At 44.0% G+C, this 24116-nt stretch overlaps 1 protein-coding gene across 13 annotated transcripts in view; it reads left to right on the top strand.

Moving 5' to 3' along the window:
• Positions 1-24116, top strand: part of PLCB4 (phospholipase C beta 4) — a 400851-nt gene that overhangs the window by 238681 nt on the left and 138054 nt on the right. For all 13 annotated transcript variants that reach the window (XR_008959400.1, XM_044385683.3, XM_048222092.2 and 10 more), the window contains one exon: positions 2744-2842. Coding sequence is in view for 12 of the 13 variants with exons in the window: in XM_044385683.3 (XP_044241618.1) it covers positions 2759-2842 (84 nt within the window). In the remaining variant the exon portion in view is untranslated. The remainder of the gene's footprint in view (positions 1-2743; positions 2843-24116) is intronic.

The following is a 24116-nucleotide window of genomic DNA, read 5'->3' on the forward strand; positions in this document are numbered from 1 at the left end:
GAGCAAGGAGCCCAATGCAGAACTTGATCCCAGGCCCCTGGGATCATGACCTGAGCCGAAGGCAGACGCCTAACTGACTGAGCCACCCAGGCATCTGAGTCTTTGCTTTTAAAAAGTGAACTTCCTGGAACTTTACATCAAAAACTAAGGATGTACTGTATGGTGACTAACATAATAATAAAATATTATTTAAAAAATAATATAATACCCAGCAAAATAAAAAAATAAATAGGAAATAAATAAAAACAAAAATAAATAAATAAATAAATAAATAAATAAATAAATAAATAAATAAATAAATAGTGGATTTAGCTAATTCACATGTATTAGAGCTAGGGATGTGTTGTCATTTTATTTGGTGTTTTCCATTTATAGTGTGTTCTTTTTCCCCTCCCTCCCCACATCTATCTGTTTTCTTTTTAAAGGGGACTCGTGTTTCTTTGTTCTGTTTTCCCCTCTAATAATGTGCAAGTTTTGCTTTCTGTTTTTAATTTCCTCTAGGAACCTCTTAAATTCCTAAACTTGTATTTTTCTGCCAATGTCTAGAGTCTTAAATACCGATATTCCACTCCCAAAATCGTTTACCGCCCTTTGGTCCATACTTCCTTCCCTCTCTCCACTTCAGCTGCCATAACCTCTGTATTGATATAATCAGCAATCTGGGAGCGAGATTATTACTTCTTTATCTCTTTTTTTGTATAGTAAGTAAAACTTAAGAGTAAATGTTCTCTTTCTTTCTTCTTTCTTCTCTCATTGTCTCTGCATTACTTCCCCATATCCCTTCTCTACATTTATTTTTCTTCTTGACAGAGCATGTAATACCTTAAATCTTTCAGAGTAGGTCATTAAATCTTTTGGATACCTCGTAAGTCTGTAAATACCTCTATTTTCTCCTAAAAATTAAACTATTAGTTGATCAGACACCATTTCAAGTTCAAAATTATTGTCCCTCAGACCTTCGAGGTTGCAGTATTACAGACAGTATGCCTGATCTCCATCTGCTTATCATCCACCTCTGAATTGTCTTCTCTCTGCGCAGCTCTGAGGAATTTTGTAACTTCTCTTCATATCTTTTGTTCTCAGTGTCACCGGAAAGTATGTTTAGGTCTGTGTATCTCCCCCCCCCCACCCCCGCATTTATCCTACTTGCATTAGTGGATTTTTTTTTCAACTGAGGACTCAGATAGTCACACTGATGACTCAGATTTGAATATGCAAATATTCAGATTTCAGAAATATTCTTCCACCGTCGCTTTGATTTGTCCATCCATTGGCTCTGCTTTCCTCCTTCTAATAGAAGAAGCTATTGGGTTGGGTGGTGGTTTAACCTTTGGCTTTCATTTTCCACCTTTCTAAACTTTTCCATTGTGCTTTCTTTTTGTGTTGCATTCTCTTGAGAATCCCTTGGCTCAGCGCTTCATCTGAGTTCTCTCTCTTATTCAGCTCACCTGTTAAGTTTGATTTCAACAATCTTTTTTAAGTTTCTAGACTTCTAGTTAATTATATTTTTGGAACTGAAGGCACTGTTTCCTCCCTTTCCTCCCACACTTATTAGCCACACTTAAGCCAAAGTCGGGTTCTATCGGTCCTGTTAACTCTGTTTTCTCGGGTGTCAGTTCTGCTTATTGGGTTTGTGTCCGTCTTCCATGTTCTTGGCATTGCTTAAATACTCGGTGATCCTTGGTTGGATGCTGACCTTTTCATTGAAGATGTCCTGCTTGCACCTACTGCAGGTACACCATGGTGCGTAATGCTAACAAGTGTGGGTAGAAGGAGTGCCCACTTCTTCCTAAGTGCAGGCAGCCACCCTGGAGAATGTCCATGTTCTTTTTCAGTGTCATATATGCTGCCCATGCTAGAAAGTAGACCTTCTGCAGTTCCCCGAGTGGCCCAAGTAAGGAAGGGGTGAGAGGGCTATTGAGAGAACCAAGAGCAATACAAAATTCCAGCTATTCCTACTTGATTCTGCAAGCCATCATCCAGTGGACTCCTCTGCCCATGTGTCCGCCTTCAGGCTCATAGTGTAGGCTTGCAGAATCAACCACCCTTTGCAGCAGGCCTCTCCTGTAGATAGGGTCAGGTTTGTAGTTTCTTTTTTCTGATGCCATCAGATTAAAAAATATATCTTATTATCTTACATGATTTGAAGAGGGAAGGGAAGCTTCCCAAACGATCACCTCTGGTTGATCACCTCTTTGTGGGTACTACAGTTGACCCTTGAACAACCTGGGAGTTAGGGGCTCCAACTTCCCACGTGATCAAAAATTCACACATAACTTTCAGCTCCACCAGAACTTAACTACTAATAGCCTGCTGTTGCCCAGAAGCCTTACCAATAACGTAAATAGTTGGTTAACACATATTTTGTATGATATATGTGGTATGTACTGTATTTCTACAATAAAGTGATCTTTAGAAAAGAAAATGTTAAGAAAATCCTAAGAAAGAGAAAATACATTTAAGTACTGTGCTAAATTTATTTTAAAAAATCCTTGTATGAGTGGATCCATCCAGTTCAAACCCATGTTGTTCAAGAGCCAACTGTATCTCCCCAGGTTTAGAGACAAGGAGAATGGAAGTTGGAATTGGATGAAGGAAAGAAGAAGAAAGAGACAATTTATGGGTTTATTCTACGCATATGAAGAAGAGCTTTTGCATACGCATAAATATAAAGTGATTAACCTTTGATCTTCACTTGTTTTTAAATTTTGCACACTAATGAGATGTTCTTTTTCATTTTTAGGTCTTGAGTATAATCATGGCCAAACCTTATGAATTTAACTGGCAGAAGGAAGTTCCTTCCTTTTTGCAAGAAGGAGCTGTTTTTGACAGATATGAAGAGGTAAAGAAGTGTTATTAATCTTTTCTCTCAAAACATTCTTATAATTATTTTAATTACAGTATTGAGTAAATAGTCTTTGACATAAGTAAGAACATCTTTGAGATTTATAAGTTGGAATAGTTGGAAAGAGGCAAGTTATGAGATATAATAATAATGATAATGATACTGTAATTTATTGAGCACTTACCGTGTGCCAGATATAATCACGATAATGATGCTATAAATTATTGAGCGCTCACTATGTGCCAGACAATCTTCTAAGCACTTGTGTGTATTATTTGTTTAATTCTTCACAACAACCTTATAAGGTTGTTGCTATTATTACCCTGGTTTTACAGATGGGTTTCGTGTAGTAACAGTTTTTGCCTAATGAAGTGCTTTTGGCAGGCTTTCTACATAAAACTTTGTATTTGTTATAAATGGAACAGTGATTGGACTTTGTGCTAGTCATTTGCTGGTTTCAGAACAGTTGGATGAAAGCTTTGCATGCCCCGGTTTCTATCCTTTATTGTTTGTGCCTTTTGCGAGGTGGCATTGGCTCCAGACTTTCTATAGAGCAGGGGCTTGGGGCCACCAATCTGTTGGGAAGGGTTAGGTCGGTGAGTTGAAGCCTCATCAGCATTGTAAATGCATTGTTTTTCTTGGCTTGTACTTGAGTTTGAGGTGAACTGGGGAAGGGAGGGTGAGGAGACTGTCCCCTCTGAGGCAAAGTGAATTGTAAAACTGGCTGAGACTTCATCTCAAGTCAGAATTGGTTCCTCTTGAAATCACTGGAATATATGTGGTGGTCCACTCAGAAGTTTGGATTGTCAGGCCTTTTCTTGAGGTCTGTGGGCTGACGTGACTCAGTACTTGTTGACTTGGTTTTTCCAAAATGTGTATCCTCATACCCTCTAGGTCTATAGTGTAGTTGATTCATAAGTAAACAAAATTGAGAAAGGCAAAGGATGGGTCCCAGTGTGGTCATATTCCTTGTATTGAATTAAAATATTGAAGTGACAGCTATTTACAGTTCAAACTTGACTCCTTCCCCGAAGGAACAGCTAACCGTGTTCTGCTGTGAGAAGACACAGAAAATATTTCGCCCCCTGGAGGCAACCGCTATTAATTCTTTGGCAGTTTTCTCTTAGTCCTTTGTTTGTTTTCCTTTTTCTCTCTCTTCCAGAATTGTGATTGTAATCTTTTGAAAATATAAATCAGAACTTGCTTTTTCTCTATTTCAAAGGCTTCCGTGACTCCCTATCATGGGATAAAGTGAAATACAAGGCCTTCCTTGATTTGGCTCCTGCCTAATACCGCAGCCTCATTTCCCACTAGTTTCCTACACACACTCTCTGCTTTAGCCATAAAAATCCCCTGGCAATTCCCCCAAGATACTATTCTGTTACATGCTTTGTGCGTGCTGCTCTCTTTTCCTAAAATACACTTGTTCCTCCTAGTTTGACTGGCAAACTCCTATTCATCCTTCAAAACCCAGATGAGAAATCGCTACCTCTTTGATATCTTCCTTGAACCATTCAATAAGAATTGATAATTCCTTCGTGCCACCACTAACCTACCCTTGCACATAGTACACTGCGTTCCCATTTTATTTCCTGTTTTTGTGTCTCCTGTTTTCTGAGTTTCTTGAGCTCAAAGATCATCTTTTGCTTCTTTTCTCTCTCTGGGGACTAGCAGGATGCCCGCAACTGCCAAACTCATTGTAGATGTAGCATTTCAGGGGATTTTAGATAGGATTGTTTCCGACTCGGTCTGGTTCTAGTGTTGTTCCTTTTCTTGATAAATAGTGAGTGTACTTGATAATCTTCAAGACCTGTATGGGGATCTGAACCTCAATAGATTCAAAATATTAGGGTAAATCGTGTGTCAGTTTTCATCTTTTAAATTAAAAAATGACCAATATTCAACAATTTGATATAGTTCAAGCTTAATACAGAGTAAGTTATTGCAATTGGATGCTTTTATCCACTTTACCCAGTGTGACAAAGAAGGCCAGCGACTGGCTTAGAAGCACTTACAAGTGTTTTTCCCTGGTAAGCCAGGTCCAGTTTGGGTACTAGAGTCACCAAGTTAATGACCATTGACCCTTGTTTATGAGCTGGTGGGACATCACTCCCAGGATCTTCTAGAGTGCCCCAATGTTTGGCAGTTTCCTCAGGCAGCATCCCAAGCACCAGAATTCTATAGGATTACTTAAAAATTCTGCATGGCGTCTAATAATTCAGAGAAGGTCATTTTGAAGAGATTAAATGTAATCACTGGCTGAGTATCTGGACTGTTGTCATTTAAGCAAAAACACATTAGAGGGAAAAATTGCTGTTTTTATGCTTTATCAAGTGAACTGTGATTTGATGAACTAGAGGTTATTATTTGTATTTCTCAGGATGATTTTCTTTAGCTATTAATCATCAAAACTCACTCATATTTAGAAAACTCTGATTTACATGGGCTTCTAAAGGGCAATTGCTTTTCACCCAGGTTCTTCTGAAAATGAGGTAAAGGTCAAAATCTTGAATAAGGATTTTGCTCAGCTTTCAACTTTAAGTGATATCAGGATTTTAAGCAAAACAAGTTTTCACTTAATAAAGTAGATGCCTCTCTTCATAACAATGTATCGAACGAGAAAGTCACAGTATTAGAAACTGGACCGTAGCCACTTCTTATTACCATTTCCCAATCCTGTAAGATTCAGTTCTTTGGAGCCACGGCTGCTAAAATATTAAAGGCAACAAAATGCAAGAGAAAAGGTTTGTTTCTACAGTGTGTGTGAACAGTAGTGGGAGATGACAGCTGATGGCAAGTGGGAGGAACAGAAATTAGAGAAAGCACAACCCGAGCATCCCAAAAGCGTCCTAGCAAAGGGACCATTTACAAAGGGGCATAAATGCCTTCAGCACCGTGCAAGAACTGACAGTATCGTGAGGGCCTGAGGAATCAGCCAAATATTCAATTACGTTCCATGTCTGTGTTTAAAGAAAGCAAGGAAGGGTGTGGGGCGCCTGGGTGGCACAGCGGTTAAGCGTCTGCCTTCGGCTCAGGGCGTGATCCCGGCGTTATGGGATCGAGCCCCACATCAGGCTCCTCCGCTATGAGCCTGCTTCTTCCTCTCCCACTCCCCCTGCTTGTGTTCCCTCTCTCGCTGGCTGTCTCTATCTCCGCCAAATAAATAAATAAATAAAATCTTTAAAAAAAAAAAAAAAAAAAGAAAGCAAGGAAGGGTGTTAGGCTGTGGGTGAGCACACGCTAGGTCAGAAAAAAGGAAGTGTTTACTAGTCACTATTTTTTTTTTTAAGATTTTATTTATTGAGAGAGAGAATGAGAGCACGAGCAGGGCGGTGGGGGGAGAGGCGGGGAGGGGGAGAGCGAGAGGGAGAAGCAGCCTCCGCGCTGAGCAGGGAGCCCGATATGGAACTCCATGCCTGGACCCTGAGATCCTGACGTGAGTGGAAGACAGACGCTTAACCAACTGGGCCACCCAGGCGCCCCTACTAATCACTATTTTAAAAGTATGTTATTTTGCCAATAATTGTAATCAGTGCAACTGCATTTAAGCATTATTTTATTATTTCTGTATTGCTTGAGAGGTAGGCCACAGTTTTAAAGACCATGTAACATAGCAGCCTGCATTGTAGCCCCTGGTTGTATTCCCCTGCCACTTGTAAATCCACTTTTTATCTAACTCTGCTTGACTCATAAGTTACTTAAATGCAAAATGTATTTTGTTTCCCAAGGGATGCTTGTTATTCAGTCTTTAAAGCAGAGATTTTTCTATTGTAGAGGCGAGAAATAGCAGTACTTTTTAAAATACTTGCAACCCAAATGTCTCCAGCTTAAACAGTGTCCTGACTTCCTTTGATAGCATATTAAAAGGCTGAAGACCTTATGCCCTGGCTACCCTGGGCCCTCCCCTGTCTTTCCTAGAATTCCTGTCTGAAGAAAGCTGACACTTTCTTGGGGATGACTCACATCCTCAGTGCCTTCTTACCTTTCTGTTCCCAGGACTGTTCCCTGCTGTGGTTTGTTTTACTCTCTCAGTCCTTTATATATATCACCAAATCCCCAGAACAAGAGTGTTGTATGAAATAGACTTTCACATAGGATTTAGGATTGGAGCACACACCGGGGCTCACTTCACTTCAAGATTAAACGTCAGACATGGTGCTGAACAAATTTCCTTCGCCAGCCTGGCCAGGGAGTGACTCCCATTGTCTTCTCCTTTTCCCTGCTCTCTCCCACTAAGATGCATGTGTCAGCTTCTCTTCTTTTCTTTTTTTAATCCCCCCCTCAGCGTCCTTTTCCAATTTACCTATTTCCTCTTTTCCACATGCCTGTTCTCCCAATTAAAAAAAAAAAAATTTTTTTTTTCCTCTCTCTCAAGCCAAACAAGCAAAACAGAAAATTTTAGTCCCTTCTCATCCTGAACCGTTTGGAAGCAAGAGCTTGAGGTAAAAAGGGAGCCAGACTCTCCTGAGACTTCACTTTTGCATAACCTCGCATAATCCTTCTAGATACGTGCTTACCAACCGAGCTTTGCCTGATGAAAATGGCCCATTATCTGTGCTGCCCATTACCGCGTGTGGCTGCCCAGTACTTGAAATGTGCCTGGTGGGGTTGAGGGAACTGGGTTTTTGACTTTAATTCATTTTAATTTAAACTTACCTAGCGGCACGTGGCCAGTGCCTGCCTTACGGGGCAGCACGGCTCTGGACAACGAGCTCAAACTACAACCAGATTTCTCAACACACAGAAAGAGTTCTCCGGTCCCTTGGTTGGAAGCGACAGTCGGCTTCAGCCATTTCTTCTCGGTGGCAGCCGGAGTGGAGATTTAAGTGTTGTATGGATGATTCACCTCAAGCCCCCGTCGTTCCCCGGGTCACAGATCCGCCGGTGGGGGCCACCCCTTTTCCCACCCGGGGGACTTTATTGTAACTGAGCCAAGCTTGCCCGGGGTAGAGCCCCCTCTTCTGGCAAAGCCTTGGTCTTATACGAGCCCCGCCCACCCTCTGCCCCCCAACCTCCTCCCCCAACACACACTTCCGTGGACTCTGTCCGTGCTTCCAGCTGCTACCAGGACACGGGACACAGTTATTGCCGCCACCAGACCCAGCGGAGTATCCAAGTGCGGGATCGGACCAACCTACAGTAGGGCCGAGTGGGACAGGCTGACGTGGCGTCTTTCCAGGGCAGCTCTGAAACCGAACGGAGGGCCGCGCAGCAGAGCTCCAGGCAGCCTACACACCCCAGGCTGTTCATCAGGGAAGTGAAGAATTTTCTAAATATAACCTTCAAAAAAAAAAAAACTAAAAACACAACCCTCATAGAAAGTATTTTGGCTTCAAGATTTATTTAACCCCTCCGCGAGGACACCGGCAGCATGGTAAAGCTAGTTCTAAGAGTGCTGGACGACCAGAGTTGTACAGTTGTCCCCTTGAGCAACTCGGGGTGGGGCCCTCACCTCGGAGCAGTGAAAACGCCGCAGATCACTTTGACCCCCGCCCCCAAAACGGAGCCGCTAACAGCCCGCTGTTGGCCAGAAGCCTTCCTGATGACAACGGTTGAGTAACACATATTTTGTATATAATGTATTGTCTACTGTATCCTTACACTCGAGTAAACGACAGAAAAGGAAATTTATTAGGAAAATCCTAAGGAAAATACATCTACAGTGCTGTACTGCATTTACGAAAAAAGCAAAAAACCAAAAACCTCCACATCCAAGTGGACCCATGCTGTTTAAGGGTCAACTCTGTAGAGTCAGGAGAGGGAGGCCGACGCACGTTTTGACAAAATGCGCTACGGAGCTGGTTGCCCTCCTGTGGGGCGATAGAACTGTCACTCCTGTGGTCGTCTTTTCTGCCGGCCCCCAAGCACATGCATCTCTGTGGACACGAAGCAGTTGGAACGTCTCTAGCTAACGGCAAAGAATCTGGGCCCCCAAAAATAGTAACTAGTGGGTCGACCAAAAGTACATTCTTCTATAGAGATAAACCCTCCTTGGGTAGGCCTCTTAGACAGTGTTCCCTTAGACCGTCAAGAGGATATATAGCCTTTTTTTTTTTTTTTTTTTTTAGTCTTGCCAAGTTTTGGATCGTTTAAACTGAATTGTACTTACAGGGTCAGGATATTAGGCTCAAAGAGTAGAGAGTAGAATTTGCCTCTTACTTGTGTTTGCAGTCACCATGTGTGTAAGGATGCTTACACAGTCACCATGTTGTGCACTCGCGAGAGAGCAAGCACAAATCGGGGGGGAGGGGCAGAGGCAGAGGGAGAAGCAGACTCCCCGCTGAGCAGGGAGCCCAACATAGGGCTCAGTCCCAGAACGCTGGGATCATGACCTGAGACGAAGGCAGAGCCTTAACCGACTGAGCCACCCAGGTGCCCCTAGTCTTTCAACTTTTCTAAAAAGTGGATAAAACATTTAATGACTAGTGACAAAACTGAATGAAAATTTAATTTAACCCATGCACAGGAGGAGTGCAGGGAGGTGTTGGAAAGTAGAAATGGTGGAGAATTGGAGGAAAGACCAGAAGGTTAATATTCTCAGCGGGAGGCATTGCTGTTGGTTAGTTGATGGTGAGTGGAATAGAGGCTCATGTATCTATTATTTAAAGCTAAAATTGCCAATCAGTCCAAAACCAAAAATAATGTCAAATTTGGAGCGGGGAGGTGGAGAAAAAGTAGGGAAATGAGTTCAATGGAGTTTAATTTCAGAATTTTTATCCTAAGGAACCTCTTACTACATGTGCCTGGTGGATATTAGTTCAGAAATTTCTTGTCTTGCCACAAATCTCATTTTCTTCAGACTCCAGTCCCTACTAGAATTGGACATTTAAAGCAAAACCAAAAATGTGTTGAGCTCACTTCATTATCCGACAAATTAAGTCCAGACATCTCATTTGGAAACTCAGCATGTGACCTAGATATCCTGCCAGCCTCACCCCTCTGCTTTTCCCCAAAGTCAAGAAGGTGGTGGTGGTGGGCCGTGTTCCTTGTGGTATGAGAGGGCCGGAAGGGGTGTCAGGTGCCAGAGGCTGACCTGGGATGCCTAAGAAAGCAGGCCCCCTTTGGGCTGAGTCTTCATGGAAGGGTCAACTAGCTGATCAAAGCACCGCTGAGATGAGGGCCGAGCCCCCAGCTCACTCGAGGGCGTGCATTGGAAAGAAGGAAGTGGCTTGTCCAGCTGGGGCAGAGGGGAGGGTGCTGGAGGGCAAGAGCTGAAGCTACAGACGGGCAGTGTCCACACCATGGAGGGCAGTAAGGGGAGAGGTGGGGTATGGGAATGAATCAGAGGATTTTCTAACCCAGTCGGTGTAGAAGGAAGGAGAATAAGGACTGTAAGGTGAGGCGGGGGTTTCTGGCACTGGAAGCTGGGGTGGGCTCTGATGGAGGCAGAGAGAACACTAGAGGAGGGCTACGGTTACGGATACACTTCGCTTGTTCCTCTTCCTGAAACGAACGGCATGTATCATCATATCTTCTATAGTACCTAAGAAACATTTTGCTTATAATAGAAATCGCCTAAGTTTTAGGTAAAAATAAACCGGGCAGAAAGGGAATTGAAGAGCATAACTATCCAAGAGCATGAACAAATGGATGTGCACTCAAGTATGAGAATAAAGGGTGTGGACCAGGACGAGGAGCTTGGGTTTCTTTCTGGTTGTTATGGGAAGCCACTTCAGCGGAGACTGACGTGCTCCGATAGACATTTTGGAGACAGTTACTTTGGTGGCTACAGGGAAGTGGTCTGCGGGGTGGGGGGGACACAGGCAAAGCGCAGGCAGGAGATCTGCGTACGTGGTTGGAGAACACCAGGAATTCAAGGAAGGTGAGCTAGAGTCTTACTCCTTTCTCCTACTGGCTGTATCTCCATAGACAATTTTCTTACCATCTCTATGCTACAGTAGAGCTGATAAGGTGGGTAGATCTAAGGATTTTGCAGTTCTCTATCTGCCGGCCTTCAGGTACCCTGCTTGTCATCTCAGCCGTGTGACTTCTTCCTCGCACGCTAAGAAAGTTGTGGCCAGGTGCCTGGGCACTTAGTCGGTTGGCCTGAACATGGAAACAACCCCAAACTGCACCACCTAGCATCAGCCAGGTTTTTGCAAAAACACCCAGGCCTGCTCCTTCCTTTAGATCAGATTTTAAAATTCTTTTTAATTTATTTATTCTTTTCAAGTTGGTTCCACGCCCAGCATGGGGCTTGAACTCATGACCCTGAGAACAAGAGTTGCATGCTTTACGGACTGAGCCAGCCAGGTGCCCCTAGACCAGATTTTAAAACAATAGGTCTGATAATGTTACCTGTGCTTTCAAATTCCCAAAGCTTAGAGCTCGTTGGCATCCAAGCCTGAAACACTTAAGGAAAAGCCTGTATGGTTTGGAAAATTCCAAAAGTAAGTGGATGTGAAGGCAAAAGACTCTGGTTTGAGCCTTGACCCAGACATTTGCAAGTTACGACCTTGAGCAAGTCCTTTCACCTGTCTGAGTGAGCATCTGTCTTGCCTCAAGTGTGTCAGTGTATTAGTGCCAGACGTTCCTAGGAGGAGTCCAAGTCATTCATGTGTGTGTGGATTTGTCCTCAGAGCAAAGGCTCTACCATAGTTGAGACCCTGTCTGTTTTGTTGTCTCCCAGTGCTTATCCAGAGTAAAATGTTCAGTCAATAACTCACAAGATACCAGTGCAAATGCTTGGCATAAATAATCAGACTTCTAATGTTTCTGCCAGTAAATGGCTTGAACATCTCCCCCGTTTCATTTTTTACCTTAATGAAGAGTAAGGGATTGATTAACAGAAGCCCGGGATAGTCCCAGGTTTTCACTGCATAGATCCCTGGGGCACATTTGCTCCTTTACTTGTGGGTAAGGTTGGAAGAGCAATTTCAAATCACAGAGTTTGCGGACCCGCCCTCTGTCAGTATCTGCCTAGGAGTGTGTGAACTGCAGGAAGGAACCACTGCCCTTGATAAAAAGGAAGCATGTCTTGTTTAGAGCAATGAAAACATATGTGTTGAATAAGAGGTTTTCCAGAGTGCTAAGTACAGACCTAGCCAAGGACTTGGAGATGAAGAAGCCTAAAAGTATTGGGGTTCTAGGAGACAGCCCCAAGGAGAAATAACCAGAGGTCGGGCTTGACTGACCGGCAGGTGAAATCACATCAAGGCAAGGAGAACAAGTGTGAGCCTGATTTGAAGTCCCACTAGGAGATATGACATCAAATCTGGAAGGAGCAATGAGGCCTGAAAGGGAAGAAAGGCAAGAGTTAGGAATGTGAAGAGATAAGGGTATAAAAGGATCAGTGATTGGTCAATAATTGTATCAACTTTTGCTGTGTTATTACACACAACAGAGCACACCAAAACTTAATGACATAGCAGGGCCAAGCTTTTCTCTACGCTCTTAGATTCAGTGCCTGGGGCTAGCAAATTAAGCTGACAAAAACCAGATGAACAGGAGAAAATGCATCCACATTTTATTGATGTTATTATTTTTACAGCTACGGGAGCTTCACAGGAAAGTGAAAACCCAAAGAAATGGGTAGACTGAGAGGGTTGTATACCATTTTAACAAAAGATGATAAATTGTGGAGAAGTGACAAAAGGGAAAGGGGATTTGGGCTTCTAGGGGCAGTAAATTGTAGGAATGTAGATATATATGGGGAAACTAATGGAAGGTAGAGGTTATTTCAGTAAGGTTTGTGCAGACTCATCTCGGGGCCAGCTTTCTGTCTTCTTGCCCAAAACTCCCTGGAGAGGTGATTTAATTTATGGCTACCTTTATTTCTCAAAAGTTTCTGCTTTTAATCAGATAAGAGAAGCTCCGAGGAGGCCTCTTTCTGCATCTGTTGATTCTCAGTTATTTTCAGTTCACCCTAATCCATATGCCCAAGTGGCGTATTTGGAAGTGATGTATTCCTATCCCAAAGTCTAAGATAGCAGCCATGTAGATAGTCTGTGATTCTGTGGGTCAGCCGTCCGGGTGGGGCTCAGCTGGGCTCACTCAAGTGTCTGCTGGGCTGACTTGGGGCTGGCTGATTTCGGGTGGCCTTAGCGAGACCTTCTCCTCTCCGGTCCACCTGATCTGTCATCATTCTGCCAGCAGGCAGGGCTTGCTGTCTCTTGGGGTCAGCCGTGTTTCTGCTGCATTCTCTAGACCAAAGCAAGTCACAAGATCAACCCAGACTCCTGGAGTGGGGACATACATTCCACCTCTTGGTGGGCGAATCTGTAAGTCACATTGCAAGGGGTGTGGATGCAGGGAGACCTGAAGGATTGGGCTGTGTTTGCAGTCAACCGCAGCTGTCTGGGTACTCTTTATGTAGTCCATCTTCCCGTGGTGAAAGGCTTAGAACAGCCGTCAACATACTTTTCCTGTAAGGGACTAGATACTTTATCAAGTTATATAAGCCATACAGTCTCTGTTACAAATACTCGACTTTGTAGCACAGAGGCAGTCATGGAATATAGACAATCCGTAATTGAATAAATGGGCTATGTTCCAATAAAATTTTATTTTCAAAAACGGGGGCACGCTGGATTTGACCCACAGGCTATACTTTGCAGACACCTTGCTTAGAAGACAAGTCATGTTAAACAGAAGTGAATAACACGTTAGTTTGGGTGGTGAGGACCCTTGCAGTTTCAAATAGTTACTTTGAGCTCATCATTTGCCCTTAAAAATGTCTTATTTCATTTTTAGGTTATCATTCTCCACTTCTTTTCCTTTTTCTCTACAATTATATCAGCTTTGCTGTGCAATCAACCACTTTGGTCTTTCTTCTCTATAAGATGCTTCAGTTTGCTTTGTTCTTGCTTATTGCTCTTTTCATTTTTATGTTTTTCCCTCTCCATGAAGTTTCTCTGGGTTTGCTTTTCTTCCTTTCTTCACAAGGGTAGAAGATAGCTCTATCCCCCTGGAGGAATAGAAGCATCTCACCCATGAAATAGCGTCTGAGTCAGTGTCATGGAAAAGTCTACGACTTGAGATTCCTGCTTTTCAAGGGTGCAGGAAGGTCTGCTTATTCCTGGAAGACGTGAGATGCATCCACTAGGAAACTAGCGAGGGAAATCTGGGGCGGCATAGATTTACAAAGAGCTTGTAGAAATGAAGGAAACAATATACAAAGAAAGTGTATAAATAATGAGCCAATAAAATTAAAATAGGGGGGCTGTGAAGCCACTTAAGTGCTAGTTCTTTGAGGGTTCTATTCAACCTGTAAAGTGTAATTGGGAAAATGCTCAGTATTCGTTCGTTCAAGCCATGCCTGTGACTGTAGGTGAACAGATGCATGGCGGCCTAGGCATCTATTTCATTCGGGCGGATGAGTGCAGCCTTGTGGACCTCCAGGCTGATGGTGAAGAGGCCCGAAGGACATCCAGGCTGCATTCCCTTGGCACGTTCTTTTTGGGAGTGCACTCTGTTAATGCGTGTGGTCTAGCCATTGAATTAATAGAGTTCGTTCAAGGTGAACAAATGAACAGTCAAGTGAAATATACAGCATGTGTTAAAGTGAATCATCTTCAAGTCCCTTTTTGAGTAATACAGTTGCGTTTCTTTAAAATCCACTTCATGGAAATGAATTCCCTGTTCCTTTTTTTTTTCTTTTAAAGATTTTATTTATTTATTTGACAGAGAGACAGCCAGCCAGATAGGGAACACAAGCAGGGGGAGTGGGAGAGGAAGAAGCAGGCTCATAGCAGAGGAGCCTGATGTGGGGCTTGATCCCATAACGCCGGGATCACTCCCTGAGCCGAAGGCAGACGCTTAACGACTGCACTACCCAGGCGCCCCATGAATTCCCTGTTCCTAAAAATTAGGAGGAAATGTTTGCACTGTTGTTACTGATCTTAGTTGTTTTTAGGGAGGATGCTTTTTCGTCCTTACACTAGAAATACATGCCATGGCCAAGATGAGCTAGCCATCACTAGGTGCTGTGTAAATGCTGAGCGAACATGGTTTCATTTAAACCTTAGAAGAAGCCTGTTGTTAGGTAGGTCTCTAACCTACAGATTGCAGAACCAAGACTTATGGTGGTTAAACACCTCATCCGAGGCCACAAAGCTGCTCACAGCAGAGCAGCAAGAGTCCACATGCTAGCCTGTCATGGTTCTCAAAGTGCGGTCCTTGACCAATGCGTTAGCAGCACCTGGAGCACTTGTTAGAAATGCAAGCTCTCAGGCCCCACCCCAGACCTACCTAATGAGAAACTCTGGGGTGAGCTCCAGCAATCCCTGTTTTAAGAGCCCTGTGGGGGTGATTCTAATGATACAGCTCAAGTTTGAGGACCACAAGGCATAGAGCAAGTCAGGGAGCTTTGGATTTCCTTAGAAGGAAAAAAAATTAAATGCATTTAAAGTTCTTTACAGCTGATCTCCCCCAAACAAGCAGCACAGATAAAGAGGGGGAACTGTTCAGTAAAAGAAACTTTTCTTTTTCCAGAGTTGAATGTATTAGATCTTATTTCACTCTTCAGCGTGCTAAGCAGTTGGTATCGGTCGTCTTCTTTTAAACCGTCTGATGGAGTTAAGGATTAAATGAGATTATTTTCCACATTATACAGAGGAAAGGGAAGCCTAAATCAATTAGGGAATTGCTTACTGTTCAACATGTAGTGATCGATGGAGCCTGTCTCCAGAACTGATGTATTGATAAAGAGAACACACGTGAATCACAGCCACCTGTATTATGACTTGGGACCTTGAAATGGCTGCCATTTGCAAATGATGAGGTTCAAAGTATGGCACCTTGGTGTGTTGAATATTTTAAGTGGAAGGAGTTTGAAGGTCATTCTAAAGCATCCCTCCTCCTCCCCCACTCCCATACCAGGTCATAAAAAACCCACACGCGAGAGGTGCCCTCCCTATACCTTCAAGAAAGAAGCATCCTTATCTCCAATGACAAAGGTACTCCAAGAAGAATCTGAACAAACAGGCCTTCTTAAGACCCCTCCCCCCCACCCAGTTTTCTACACTTAACCTTGTACTCCTTGACCTATCTTATTTCTAAATGACTGTCCACACTGTTCATCATACCTAACACAAAAATACTCAGGTTTAACCATTTTTTCTGGCATTTATTTTCTTATGCAGATTCCCATGTCACATGTTAACAAAATTCGTCCAAGTAAACGTGAAGATCAAATTGGCTTTATTAAAGAATTCATGAATTGGGTAGCATCCCACCAATCCATCCGGCAAATAGAAAGGAGCTCTGTTGAGCTGCAGTAAGGGAAAAGTGTTTAAAAGCAGAGAGGGAATGGAAAAAGGGGAATTATTAGCAAAGAATGCATTGTTTTAGGCAAGGTTGCCTTCCTAAGGGGGACGGAGGGGGTCTCTCATCACTACCTCCTAGTGCTGACCCTGAAACTCCAGGTTTGCTGGTTACAGGTCACATTACTCGTGAGGTTGAAACTGCAGTTGGTTTTGGTATTAGGTCTTGGTTTGCTGACATGGGGCCTTAACATAAATGACTTCATTTGGGGCCTGTGGTTCTTTTTATTATACATATAACTTATAAATATGCATGCTTTCCTGTTGCTAATTTTTGTCAGTTTAATTTTCGGACCTAGTCAGGGACCTTAAGAGGATTATGGAAAACTTCTTTTTTTTTTTCTTTTTAAGGTTTTATTTATTAGAAAGAGCAAGAGCATAAGCACAAGTGGGGGGAGGGGAAGAGGGAGAAGCAGACTCCCCACTGAGCAGGGAGCCTGACACAGGGCTCCGTCCCAGGACCCTGGGATCATGATCTGAGCCAAAGGCAGATGCTTAACCAACCCACCCAGGCGCCCCAAAATGTTTTCTTCCCCTACACAGTTTTTTGAAGGTACGTATGATGTTTAAAAAATATATATGTACACACACACACACACACAGAGTAATGGAAGCTACTTAAATAGTAACCTATTTGCTTTATTTCAGACCATAATTATTATATTACTATATCCAGGAGTTCTTAATTTGATTCTTTTAAGGAAATGAGGATGGAAAGAATTTATTTTTCATATTATTTGCCTCTCACAGCAAATAAATGCCCCTCCGAACACGAATACCTCTACCTTATAATCAAGGAAGATCAGCCTTTAAGGATAGAAAAGTATTCACCAGGACTTTTTTAGTCTCTGATTTTTTTGTGGAGGGGTGGAAACTAGGTAAAATGTACTATATGGAAGAAACATAATATTTTCTTTCAATCCATGAAAATAGACCTAAAATATCCTCAGTAGGGGAGCCTGTCTTTTAATACTTAATATTGATAGATTCATAAACACGTTTTTAAACTACTTACTCTTCAAGCCATAAATATTAAGCAATTGAAATGGTGCCTTGTCAAAAACATGTAATGCAGTGTGTTGGCTGAGCCAGTATGGTTTCTGACATGCTCTTTCGGCTAAGGAGTTCCCCTGAGGACAGTTTTGCTGGCACCCTTACTGCTCTCCTGCTATGGATTCTCTTCTCCCTGGTACCTAAAAGGGCAGATGGTCCTCCTAACAGATGAAATGCAAGAAGGAGCCTAGTGTTTAGACCCTCACCAAAGTCAAGCTGCCAAGATATTGTTTGCAAATGAAGAAAGGGTTTGTACTAAGTGGTATTTAGGGTAAAAATCTTGGCCAGAGAGCTTTCTCGAAGAGTTTGAAATACACATCGTTGGTTAAGGGCATGGGTTTGGAGTTAAGCAGAAACAGCTTTAAGGTTGGCTTTGCAATTCAAGAAATGGGACTGTAAGCCAGTCTTAAACCCGCTGAGTACTAAGCCACAGCTTCCTTGTCTGAAAAAAGGGGATGATATTACTTGCCTCACAGAGCCATTCCGAGAAATAATTAAGATGGGTATTTCTGGAATGTGAGTTAGCTATACCTCTCTTCCGGTTTAAACCTTCAGGGGCTTTCTAGCTCATGTCAAACAATTTCCAAATTCCTTCCTATGGCCTGCAATCCCTCTACATGATGCTGTCACTCTACTGTCCCATTAATGTTCCTTGAAAATACCAGGCACACTTAAACCTCAGGGCCTTTGCACTTGGGGGTCCCTCTCTGGATTGCTCTTCCCCCTATTTCATCAGCACACCCACCTCCCCCAAAAAACACACACACATTACCCTTACCCTTTTAGATTTTTTTACCTTCACATTTATCAGTTCCTGATGTATTATTTTTTGTTCATCGTCAAAATTCCCCCTAGAATATAAGCTGTGAGAGCAGATCCTTTGTTTTTATTTACTGCTGTATCCCCAGAGAGAAATCACTCATCACCCAACAGATACTAATAAGCACCCACAGTGACCCAGCGATTCTTTAATTACATATCTGGGACTCAAATTTTTTTGTTATTTAGATAGCTGCTAATTTTTAAGGAATTTTAAGGGTACCAAGAAACTGGAACTGGAGGTCCTTTTTTAGGGGACCTGGAGAAGGGTTAGCAAGAGATCCCGCCTGTGGCAGCCACGGAGGTATGCCACTAACCTCTCCTTCCAGTGGACTCTGCCACAGGCCGTATGGTCAGTAGACAGCCTCCAGCTGCCGCGGCTTCGGCACCCGTACAACATTCATGCTGCGGTTCCCAGCCAGTGAGTGACACGGCAGAGATTCTGAAGCTGGCCCTCGTCTGCCCCAGATGAGGCTGGCCGGCGGTCCTTGCACCAGAAATTCCATCCACCTGGTGGAGACCCTTCCTCTCATGGGTCTTAGTCCTGCCTCATGGTTTGAGGGCTCTCCCTGCCTGCCCCTGCTTCCGTTCCCCCCCCAAAGGGAACAACCCCCCTTCAGTGTAGAACAATCACATGCTAATAAGCCTTTGGATCTGTAATTTTCTATAGCTCTGCCCTCACTGCAGAACTCTCGAGGTGAAAGCAGTGGTCCTTGTGTACATGTTCCAGTAATTTCTGCACTTCTTTTGGACAATAAAAAGTGATAGAGCCAGGATTGGCTCTAAGAGCCTGTGGGACTGTATCTTTGAGGCCGAAATATAAGCTATTTCAGAAGACCAAAGTGGAAGGGAGTGACATCTCATGCAGTTAGTGTAAAGACGGGCATTTTTAAAAGCTGAATTATTTAAGTAGGAAATGCATACATTCAGAGAGCACCTTCATGGAAGTCATTTGAGATTCCTTTCAGTGACTCTGTTCAGTGGGTACCGCCATCTCCAGGTAGCAATAGCTGGAAACATTCTTTCCTTGACCTGCTTCCTCACATATATGTCTTCTCTGCCATTATATTTCTTTCTTTCCTTTTTCTTTTCTTTTCTTTTCTTTCTTGTTTTTTTTTTTTTTTAAGAAAGCACAAGTGAGTGTGAGCTGGGTGGAGGGGAGGTGCAGAGGGAGAAGGAGGGAGAGAATCTTAAGAAGGTTCCATGCTCAGTGCGGAGCCCGACACCATGACCCTGAGATCATAACCTAAGCGGAAACCAGGAGTCGGACACTTAACTGACTGAGCCACCCAGGCGTCCTCATGTTGTATTTCTGATCATTTCCTTGGCCCAGTTTATTAGTCTGGAACAAATTGTGGTTTAATTAGAAGTGCTTTACTGAAAAGGATTTTCCAGCTTGTGGTCATGCTTCAAGCCCATCTGCAAAGCACATCTCCTGTTGTTCTTAGAATTATTGTGGGGGGTGGGGGGCGGGCATTAAAGAAAAAGTTATTCCTGGCACTTGTTAAAGAATGATCGGGCAGACTATGTTCAAGAGACTTACTACAATGTCAGGGGCATACAGTACTTGAGGAGAGGTCGAGTTCAACTCTGAATACAAAGAGGAAAGGGGGATTTATGGCCAAAGAGCGGGTGACAGTCACCTGGAGATGGTGGAAGTTGAGGCACCTGATCAGGTATCAAAGGTGCTCAGGCGTTGAGGGTGGGAGATTCTGGCTAAAGCAATTTAGCAGGAGTCCTGCTCAAATCGATCACTGCAAAGACAGACAGTGGAGGTCTAGTTGGGAAGAAGATTCAGAGGAGTTGACTAAGGTTTGCTCAAGAGAGAGAATCTTTAGGGGTGGGGGAGAGGAGATCCGAGGAAGGGCATATTTGTTGTAAATATTTATTACCAAAACAGTTATTTTCCTCCCTGACTCTAAGTAAGTTGGTCTTCTTTAATTTCTCCTTATTTTAGTGGCTAAGGCTACTAAGTTGCTAAGTTTTGACTAATTTCCTGTCCAAGTGAGTTACTTTCAATGACCACCACTCCTCCTGAAAGCATGTTTTGCTGACTTTGTTCTGCCTTCTGCAAGCTGAGAAGTTGTTCGCTGAATATCCTAGGGATAACTGCTTCAGGTGTTCCATGGCAAGAATCAGGGAGCCTGTCCCATTGCCCTGCCACAACACAACACAACACAACACAACACAACACAACACAACACAAGAGCTGTCCCAGAGCCTTAGCATCCAGATTTGGCCTCAGAATCCCCACATCAGAGATGCTTCAGGGAGGGAGAGAGAGACAAAGACAGACACAGAGTCTGGCATCTCAAACAGGCAGACCTTAAAAATTGAGTCCCAGGGATTTGACGTCTTTATCTGGAAGTGAAAGGAAAAGTGGGAATTCATAACTGCTCATGACCATACTCTAAGCAGTCAGAGTTTCACTCTTAGGTGGCCCATCCATGCATGCCCTCCCTCCCATCCAAATTCAAACCCTGCTTGAGCTGCCCACAGATTCTCACAGCCAAGGATATGTCAGAGATCTTGTTAATAATAAGTATCATCGGGCCAAATTTCAGGGTTTTTAAAAAATATATAGCATGCAAGATCAGGAAAGGTGTTGTGTTTTCCCCTTGCTGCTTTTGCATATCCTTCATCAACTCTCCCAAGCCAGATCACTTGGAAAGCTGATGATATTCTTTATTTCTGAAGAAAGAAAAAGATGAAATGAGTGGATTAAAACTTTCCACTCGATATCAGAATAAGGGCTTACTTTATCGGTGCTGAAATGAGCAGGTCATGTGCTCACGGTTGGTGATGGAGGGGGAGAAATTTTCAATTTTGTTTCTGTGGAACTCAGAAGCCAGGATAGACAGCGGGTCTCCAGCACCTTGTGAAGTTTGCCAAATATTTCTCTGGATTGGCCTCTCACCGTCTGATCCTGTGATCTGCCATGTCAGGGAGATGCAGGGCAGGGGCACCCAAGCCCCACATTATCTCCTCCAATCACTACTCCCCAACAGGGCCGGTGAAGAGGGTAGAAGCTAAAACTGTGTTCTGAGGGCAGAGCCTCTGTGCCTCATTTAGCCTGAGGCTGGCTTGGGCAGAGAACAAACACAACCGGGCCTCTTTGGGCGAAAACTGAAATTTCACTGAGTCTAGGGCAATCGTAATTTACAAACTCTGGGTTCCCGCCATGCTTAGACCCCCAGATGTGTGTTCTGGATCCGTGGAAGTAAGCAAACCGTCATACCATTGCTCCTTGCAAGGATCCACGTAACAGAAATGCTCTCCTGTCACAGTGTGGACGTAGCTCGCTGCTTACTGTCTGTGTTCTCTTGGGCAGCTTGCTAACTTCAGTTAGGATCCGTTTACTCATCCATAAGGGAGGGATGGTGGTATTTACCTCCTTTGTTCTTGGATGATGAATCGTAATTGATACTGGCAACATCAGTAGTAATTACTATTACTGTGTTATTAATAATCAATGATAATTTACCGGGTTCAGATTATGCATCAAGCACTTGAAGGCGCACTGTGAGATGGACAGTTATTTTTGGTTATCCCTGCTTTGGGGGATGAAGAAATGGAGCTCAGGTAAGCTTGTAGGTGTCCAGACGCAGTCGAAAGTCGGATCTGGTCTATCTGACCCTAAAACCAATGTAAAATGCCCAGGAGGTTCTGGTGTTGGTTTTTTGTTTTTTTTTTAAGATTTTATTTATTTATTTGAGAGAGCAAGCCTGAGCAGAGGGTGGAGGGCAGAGGAAGAGGGAGAAGCAGATTTGCTGCTGAGCAGGGAGCCCGATGTGGGGCTTGATCCCAGGACCCTGAGATCATGACCTGAGCCGAAGGCAGATACTTAACCGACGGAGCCACCCAGGTACCCCTCTGGTGTTCTTGAAGTGGTTTTTGTGCTTACTTATACACGTTTCTTCCATTTTCCAAAGTACGCTGTCATGCAGAAATAGGTACCACTAGATAAAATGAATGGAACTGAGATTTAGGCTGGGGGGGGGGGGAAGGGGGAGCATGTAAAGGACATCAAATTAGAGGCAAATTTAGTAAGCAGCCACTCTATGGGCAGCAAAAATGTTCCGTAAAGTTGGAATAAGTGAGCTGCAGAGTGGCTACTTATGATCCTGGTGGCCAGAGCCGTGCAAGAAAGGACTCACCCTGTCCACTAGATTGCAAGGGAAGCCTCAGGTCAGGACAAATCGTTTTCCTTGGTACTAGGATCCTAGAATGCACCCCAACATGATGCAGGGCAGTGGAAACACCCCTCTGCCAAAACCTGGTAATAGATACGGTCTGTGCAGCTGGGGGAGGGCACGTCACAGGGAGGCCTCAAGAAACACGGTAATTAAACTTAAAAAGCGGGGCACCTGGGTAGCTCCATCATTAAGCATCTGCCTTCAGCTCAGGCCATGATCCCAGTGTCCTGGGATCGAGCCCCACGTCGGGCTTCCTGCTCAGAGGGAACCCTGCTTCTCCCTCTCCAGCTCCCCACTGCTTGTGTTCCTCTCTCGCTGTCTCTCTCTCAAATAAATAAGATCTTTAAAAATATAAAATAACAATAAAATAAATAAACCTAAAAACTCCCCGCGCCGTTCTAACCCTAGTGATGGCTGCTGGCATTGAGGGACGAGGAGAACAGTGGGGCCCCCAGAGGGGACTGCTGAGCAGTTAGCCTGTCCCCAACAACGTCACCCTCACTTACCGGCCTCGACGCAGGTGTCATTCAGGTGTGTGCTTCGGTGGAGCCAACGATCCGACTCTGCCCCACCAGCTACACCGTACCGGGCAAGACGTTTCCTCCCTGTGCCTCGGCGGCCTCCTCTCTAAAACAGGAGTAAGAGTAGTCCCTCCCTTGTCGGCGTGTGGGGTGGTGAGTAGCTGAATGTGTCCGGAGTGCAGGGAGCGTCGCCTGGTGCTCGGTAAGGAGTCTCCGCGAGGAGCCACTAGCGCCGTGGCACAGAAGCAGTGCTTTTGGTAGGAGGTGCCACGGACACATTTTGGGTTGCTTTTTGAGACACCAGAGCTGTGTATCCCTCTCGGTTTCTGGCTGAGCATTAGATAGAGAAGCAAAGGTCTGTATTACATTTGAATAACTTAATCCAATAGGGACATTCTATCCAAAGAATCAAGGACCGTGGAAAGGAGCACCAAAGCTGCAAATGCTCTTATACTGACAGATCTCTTCGCGAGGTGATAGCGCATTGCAAGGGGCCGTGATGGGGCAGCCATGACCACGGCTCTCCTGCTCCTCTATGGAATGTGAGCTGAGAAGCCCAGAGGCCGTCATCTCCTGGGGTCTATAAATTAGAAGGAAGATTAACAAATGGAATGAACATTCTGGATCTTTCCAAGGGGAAACCAGACCCACGAGGGTAAAAACAACTTAAGGACCCATCTGCTACAGCAGTCTACAAATCATTCTGATGACAGAATGTCATCACCAAGGGCTGTAGTTCTAACTTGAAGTAAGAAAAAAAAAATGTGATTCTATCTGAGAGAGGAAGTGTTTGTGCAGAATCAGCAAGGATCTGCTACTGCTAACTACAGAGCTTAGCCAGTTCCCCAATTCCTCTGGAATAAAGAGCTGAAATAAATAGGCCATGTGGCCTCACTTGGGCTCTGAGATTCCAGGATCTGATGGAAAGCAGGAGCTCTTGGTTAACTACCCCAGACTCCACCTGTGTCCCCAGCCTAAGGCCCCTCCCAAGCTCATCTGTCTTTTGTGGTAATGGTTTATAACGTTATCAGTGTTTGGTAAGATCCCCATAGTGGCCTTTCCCTAGTTCAGATGTCACTTGTCTCTCTCCAACCTTAATAAAGTCATTTTTTTTCTTCCCGTCAGTTTTTTTTTTTTAAGATTTTATTTATTTATTCGACAGAGATAGAGACAGCCAGCGAGAGGGAACACAAGCAGGGGGAGTGGGAGAGGAAGAAGCAGGCTCATAGCAGAGGAGCCCGATGTGGGGCTCGATCCCATAACACCGGGATCACGCCCTGAGCCGAAGGCAGACGCTTAACCGCTGTGCCACCCAGGCGCCCCTCTTCCTGTCAGTTCTTAACAAACCAGGAGACAAGGACCGTGAGCCCCATGTGTAGGTAGAGACTACCAAAGCACTGTTCGTTCACGAACCATCTAG

The sequence above is a fragment of the Ursus arctos genome, unplaced genomic scaffold, assembly GCF_023065955.2.
Source record: "Ursus arctos isolate Adak ecotype North America unplaced genomic scaffold, UrsArc2.0 scaffold_16, whole genome shotgun sequence".
Taxonomy (NCBI): domain Eukaryota; kingdom Metazoa; phylum Chordata; class Mammalia; order Carnivora; family Ursidae; genus Ursus; species Ursus arctos.